A 7418-nucleotide genomic window follows, 5' to 3' on the forward strand; every position below is an offset into this window, starting at 1 on the left:
CTGTCTGCCGTCTGAGGCTCCCCTGTGTATGGTATGTCCACATGACTGTCTGCCATCTGAGGCTCCCCTGTGTATGGTGGTAAGTTCACATGACTGTCTGCCATCTGAGGCTCCCATGTGTATGGTAAGCTCACATGATTGTCTGCTGTCTGAGGCTCCCCTGTGTATGGTGGTAAGTTCACTTAATTGTCTACAGTCTAAGATTCCTGTTTGTCTCATAGGTTCTCTTGATTGGGCTAGTTTCCTTGATCTACAGTCTAAGAATCCCTTCTGTATGGCTAGTTTCCTTGATCTACAGTCTAAGAATCCCTTCTGTATGGCTAGTTTCCTTGATCTACAGTCTAAGAATCCCTTCTGTATGGCTAGTTCCCTTGATCTACAGTCTAAGAATCCCTTCTGTATGGCTAGTTTCCTTGATCTACAGTCTAAGAATCCCTTCTGTATGGCTAGTTTCCTTGACCTACAGTCTAAGAATACCTTCTGTATGGCTAGTTTCCTTTACATATTTCACTTGATATCCACTATTGTGTAAGTATAAGCTGATGCTTCATTCGTCAAAGACCAATTTTGTGTAAGTAAAGTTTAGTATAGAATTATTCTAACATTCACAGGATAAAACTTATCTTTTGTAGACGAATGTTACAAACGTGTACAGGCTTAACTTGCTACAAGGTAACGTTAACTCATATTAAGTCTTCTCTCTTTTTCTTTTAATAGACCCCCCAGTGGGTCAACAGTAAATGAATTACAGTGCTAAAATTTGGGTTCCTTTCCACATGGTCAGACGGGTCACTCTGTAGCGTGCAGTAAAGCAAACAATTCTTTTGATACTATCTTTGTTATTTTCAAAAATATAGATTGCTTCTGTTAAATTCATTCTTTCATTACGAGTTGCAAAAAATGCTGCATGTAATATATATATATATATATATTATTGTCTATTATAGGCCGCTTGCTGATTTTGTTCTGTAGAAAATATAATTATTCCCTTTTTTTTTCTGTATCACCGTTGTTGAAATTGACTGATGTAGTCGAACTTACTAAGGATTATTGTTGAGGATATCTTGGATACTTTTGCTCTAAGTATATCAATTTCTTGCAGATTTCAAGACTGAAGGGATCTATCGAAATCTGGAATGTTAAAACAGGTAAACGAGAAGGAAAGTTTGACGTACACGAAAAGGTATGGGATACGGTAGTTATTGTTCAACTGAACGATGCATATCTGATAGACTAACCGGGTTACTTAGAACTATTTCCCCAGTTTAAAAACTAAACCTTTAACTACATATTGTACAGAAGCCGCGTAATCTGTAGAAAGTTTATCTCGATCAAGTTTCAAACAGTACCATCCAGTAGATGTTTTTGCGATGTGTTCTATAAAACAAACTATACAACAGATGTGTCCAATCAATCTTGGTGTTTTTCGAGGTTAAAATATTTGACGACGTATCCAGAAATCTTCGTGTGATAATGAATGAATATTCGTATACCATCGTTAATTTGAATATGTGCACCCGAAGTCGTAATTCCGAGGCCTTATAACAGTAAAATGCAGGGTTTAATCCCTGTGGTGGACATATCATTGATAGCGCATTGTGTGTAACTTTGCACTTAGCAACAAACAAAAACCTGTGAAGTTAATCATAAAAAGTTTTTTGATTATCTTTAGGCATAAAACTTAACGTATAAACTTAACTAACTTTAGGATGCATATACTTATATACAGTTTAAGAGAGATTACATTTTTTGCTAAGAAACATAAAATATTTTTCGTCATATTAATAGGAAAGTTAACGAGTATAAGAACGGTAAGATAACTTTAAGCTTGACAAAAAAAACAACAAAGCTTTGTTTGTTTGTAATTAAGCACAAAGCTACACAAGGGGCTATCTGTGCTCTGCCCATCACGGGTATCGAAACCTGGATTCTAGCGTTGTAAGTCCTCAGACTGTGCCACTGGGGGGCAAAAAACATAGCTCTCAGTTATTCACAACTTCTGATATTTTTGCACTGAAATGTAAATATTTAATATCCGCAATGAAACTGTATTTAACTTAATTTTTTACAGAAGAGAAGCTTTAGTTTGGAAACTGGTTTGAAGTAACAAACATGGATTGAATTCTCGATAAGTATTTGTATAAAATCTAGGACAAAAATAGTAGTTTTTGTACTAAATCACACGATAGTTTTTCTTTGTGATTGTGTATGTTATTATTATTTCAGATAGCAACAGCATGTTGTAGTCCGGTTTGTCCACTCATTGTGGTAGGGACCAAAAATGGAGTTTTGTTATTCGTGGATGCTAGCGACCACCAAAGTTGTCGTATCGTTCATTTGGTGAGACCGTACCATGATGAAGTGACCCATCTTAAGTACGTTGAAAATAATATTCAGTTTCTGTTGTTTGTGTTATTATACTTATGCAGCATGACAAAGTGACGACTCTGTATCTAAAAACAAGTTAGTTATCCTTTTGGGCAAGTAAAGATTTCCATGCATCTAGCTTAGTTGAAACATACACCTTTGGGTGAGTGGGTGTGCATATAATTTAATAAATAGAGAGGCTATTACATAAATCACCCAACATAAATATTGAAATATAATGTAACAGATACAAGATCTAAACTTGAAGTAAGTGCTACATTGAAAATGTAGCGACTTGGTGTTTGGCGTAGTAACTTCAAAACAGTAAGAAAAGAAATAAAAACTTTTAATTTCTGTTATTTGTTGAAATTGTTTGTGCTGACTTAAAAGGGAATAAGAAACTATTACGTTAACTTTGAAATCAAGAGTTTCTACTAGTCCTGAAGAAAGTCACAATAATTTAGTGGTTGATTAAATATTTAACATGGAGCTAATAATTACGTGCTAATAGAGCTAATAATTACGTGCTAATAGAGCTAATAATTATGTGCTAATAGAGCTAATAATTACGTGCTAATAGAGCTAATAATTACGTGCTAATAGAGCTAATAATTATGTGCTAATAGAGCTAATAATTACGTGCTAATAGAGCTAATAATTACGTGCTCTATATGATTTATTTCACTGATACACTAATCTCAAACCCTCCTCTTTTCTTGGTTTGTACTCTCCAAAATGTTGTTTGTCTAATCAGAAATAAAAGTTTTAAAAAGTTTTGTTAGTTTAGAGATAAATAAACACGGTTTGTTAATCCACATAAAAGAAAAATTACTTTGTTTAATCCAATGTTTTGCCCCATTACGGCTTTATCTGGACTGACACAACAGGTACAATCTGATTTTAATAGGCTTAAGTAACTGTCAACCCCCACGAAGGCATAATGGGGTAAAACATTGGGTTAAACAAAGTAATTTTTCTTTTTATATGGAGTAATAGACTGTGTTTGTGTATTGCTAACTGGAAAACAACACTCCAGTCAAAACCTCAATCATGATTTTATTATTTTCTGGTTTTTAGTTTTGACAACTCTGGCAAGCTGTTAGTGACGGGAAATAAAACAGGGATGGTATATTTTATCAGTGGACTCCCGTTACAGCATTTCAGTGTCTTGGGTTACACAGGTATTCGGTCGAATAATGTGATGTACAAGAATTCTTTTGAAATATCCAGGAAGTAAATGTGAAGTTTTCTACTCGAGTTGTTCTTATACGTCTAGACGTCTCATTCTGATTTCTCGACACCAGTAATGATTCTATAAGTTGTAATAACAGGAGCAGATTTATCTAAGAGCATATTGTATGACCAGAACAGTAGTTATGATCGACTTAAATCAGTCTTGTACATTGTAATATTTAAAAAAAATATTGTCTGCAGATCATTTTTGGCATATACGTCATCTGAATTTCTGTCCTTTATATGCTGGTCTGATAAAAATTCTGTACACTTTATTTGACATTTAAGTTTGCTTCAACTTTTACTATGACTTAAATGTGGAGGATGTTTTGTCTTTAATAACTTAATATGTCTTTTTTTTTTCTTCTCTTATCTGACGTAGACATGAAAGGAAAAATAATGGGATTATCGTCACACGAGGCAGACGCTGCTGGACCTACAGTTGTTACAGTTTTATTTCAGTCTCAACGCTGTTCTCTCGATGAAGCTGGAGACATAATAGCTCAGTTCAATGTTCCCAGTGACATGATATCTGGTAGGGGGGTATTATCTTTGATGTACAGAGTGGTGCAAAACTCAAGCACGTCGATATTACTCTGAACCCTTTTCTTAAAGCTGTTTGAAGTCTGCGGCATCAGTACCGTGCCATGATCGCTCTGATACATTCTTGCAACATTAATGAGTTCTCAATTAATTATTGTAAGAAAAGAAAAAAGAGACGGGTAGTGAAACACAAACCTAGTTGCGATGTCGTTTAGGTCGGAACAAAATGTGGGAGAGGGGGCAAAAAAAAAATGTCTGTCTTAATTATTGTGAATGTTGTGTGGATGCTATATCCCACATTAAAAAAAGTGTAGGGGAGAACTGCTCCCCTTGCCCCCCATAATCCTATCTATGTCTAAAATTAAGGATTTATTGAATGCCCAATGAAATGAACGAAAGTAACCAAATCCAGTTACACGTGTCATTAAAATCATTGGTTATATATCTACTTTGGTAAGGTACTGAACTTTTCTTATTGCTACATATCACTTTTCACTGGCAGTTACACACTATGTACTAAATTCTCTATTGAATATACAGAAGTCCTGTACAATCATGATGTTTCTAAGCCCCATTCTAACTGTGTTTCACGAGTATCATTTCAGATTTCAATAGGGCTTGTAGCAGGGGTCTGGGGGCGTCTTACGCACTTTAAAGCTCTTGGGTTTCTAAAAATTTTAAATGTAACACGAGGGAACCCTCAACAGCCGTGGCACTTGAAATTATTTTAAGCAGGATTAGAGTAAATTAATCTATGAGACATTGGGCGTGGTCAAATACCTCAATTGAAAGGGTTTGACCTCCTGTGTCCAAAACTGTGATTAGACCTCAAATTGGTCAAGAGATGACGGAGTTATGAGCTAAAAGTTTGTACTTGAAAATAAAACACGGAGTCGTTCTATGGGCTGCTATGCCGAGGCTAAAAATCATCCTATTTCGGGAGCATTTCCCATGTTACTAAGATTAAAAAACAAGCGATATTATGGTGGAAATCTGCCCCCGTCTTAAATCCTGCCCATGATTATATTATACATGTATAGTACAAGATTTGAAACTATGAAGAACCATATGTATTTATTTACATAAGATTAGTGTTATCTAAACACCTTTTTTTTTTTACTTTGTCTTCAAAGTAGTTTTTTACATAATACCTTTTAAATGTTAAATTTTTTTTTATCTTTAGTTCTTCGTCATTTCAAACATTTTTTTTTTGTGCTTCATAAGTTAGTAATACAACTATAAGAAACAGATTAAACCTAATTTTGATTTATAAAGTTTTACTGTTAATAGATAACATTGTTTATCGGGTCGTAAAACTCTACTCTGTATGCTCTTAGAGACTACCTTATGCATGTGTTTTTACCGATACTAGCATTTTTTTTATATTGATATAGTTGGATTATACTGGTCTTAGTTCACAAGTTTTTAAAGACTTTAGTGATTACCATTTTGACTTCTATCAGATCCCAAGGTATATCGAACCAATCAACTAGGTGAGTTAAAAGAAGATTTGCTGCAGTCCGTAACACGTGTTCTTAGACTGCCAGGACGTGGCTTGGCTACTCATTCTCGGCATGGTCACATAACATTCTCTCCAACTAGTCGTCAGTTTCAGAGATTGCCACTAGTGGTACGTATCTGTTAGTTTCTCTTTCAGTTTGCTTTCCAGAAATTCACCGTTATATAACTTACATGTTGGATGTGTTTAGCTTAGCCTTATTTATGTTAATGACTGCAGCATGATGTGTTTAACTTATCCTTATTTATGTTAATGACTGCAGCATAATGTTATTTAGCTTATCCTTATTTATGTTAATGACTGCAGCATGATGTGTGTAGCTTATCCTTATTTATGTTAATGACTGCAGCATGATGTGTGTAGCTTATCCTTATTTATGTTAATGACTGCAGCATGATGTGTTTAACTTATCCTTATTTATGTTAATGACTGCAGCATGATGTGTTTAGCTTATCCTTATTTATGTTAATGACTGCAGCATGATGTGTGTAGCTTATCCTTATTTATGTTAATGACTGCAGCATGATGTTATTTAGCTTATCCTTATTTATGTTAATGACTGCAGCATGATGTTATTTAGCTTATCTTTATTTATGTTAATGACTGCAGCATGATGTTATTTAGCTTATCTTTATTTATGTTAATGACTGCAGCATGATGGGTATCCTATATTAAGTTTGTTAAAGACTGTGTACCACAGTATGTGTCAGTTATCCTTACTTTTCTTTTAACAGTACTTGGAAGGATGTACAAGTTTATATATCATGAAGACTTGGAAGGATGTAGAAATTTCTATATCATGAAGATTTAGAAGGATGTACAAGTTTATATATCATGAATACTTGGAAGGATGTACAAGTTTATATATCATGAAGACTTGGAAAGATGTACAAGTTTATATATCATGAAGATTTAGAAGGATGTACAAGTTTATATATCATGAATACTTGGAAGGATGTAGAAATTTCTATATCATGAAGATTTAGAAGGATGTACAAGTTTATATATCATGAATACTTGGAAGGATGTACAAGTTTATATATCATGAAGACTTGGAAAGATGTACAAGTACGTATATCATGAATACTTGGAAGGATGTACAAGTTTATATATCATGAAGACTTGGAAAGATGTACAAGTACGTATATCATGACGACTTGGAAGGATGTACAAGTTTATATATCATGAAGATTTGGAAAGATGTACAAGTACGTATATCATGAAGATTTGGAAGGATGTATAAGCCTTCAACAATTAAAACCATTTTTTTAAAAGTAATCACCATAAAAACAAGAACATTTGAATAACATGTGTATATATATATATATATAAAATGAAACTTACAACATTTATATAATTTCTTCAACAAAAGTACCTAAATAAACTAAGAGGTTTACAGTACATACTGTAAAACAAAACTACAACTTACAAGATGACTTGTAGAAAACACACAAAGTTTTCCATCAGGTCCAGTTGAGGCAAACCACTTCTGACTAGGACTTAAACAAAAATAAACACTTCTTAAGTCATGGTCACTGACAACCAAGTTCTTAGAGGTTAAAACCCCAGATGAGGAGATGGGTTTGGTCAGCTGAAAAAAAAAAACCTTCTTATTAGTAATACAAAAAATAGGTTTCTTTTGTTTTTATAAGAGAAAAATATGTTACTGGATATTATGTATTATTTTGGATTCTTATCCATCAGTTGAAAAATGCAATAATGCTGCACAACAACATTTCATGATATATAAACTTGT

General features: G+C 33.8%; 1 protein-coding gene across 1 annotated transcript in view; it reads left to right on the forward strand.

Annotated features, from left to right (window-relative positions):
- The first annotated feature begins 141 nt into the window (after window positions 1-141).
- LOC106474690 (cilia- and flagella-associated protein 43-like) overlaps window positions 142-7418 on the forward strand; it is a 31266-nt gene continuing 23989 nt past the window's right edge. Inside the window, exons 1-6 of the mRNA XM_022402993.1 lie at window positions 142-169; window positions 1103-1183; window positions 2227-2375; window positions 3445-3548; window positions 3983-4135; window positions 5607-5773. Coding sequence (XP_022258701.1) covers window positions 167-169; window positions 1103-1183; window positions 2227-2375; window positions 3445-3548; window positions 3983-4135; window positions 5607-5773 — 657 coding nt within the window. The 5' untranslated portion in view covers window positions 142-166. The remainder of the gene's footprint in view (window positions 170-1102; window positions 1184-2226; window positions 2376-3444; window positions 3549-3982; window positions 4136-5606; window positions 5774-7418) is intronic.

Source organism: Limulus polyphemus, unplaced genomic scaffold (assembly GCF_000517525.1).
Source record: "Limulus polyphemus unplaced genomic scaffold, Limulus_polyphemus-2.1.2 Scaffold7540, whole genome shotgun sequence".
Classification (NCBI taxonomy): Eukaryota; Metazoa; Arthropoda; class Merostomata; order Xiphosura; family Limulidae; genus Limulus; species Limulus polyphemus.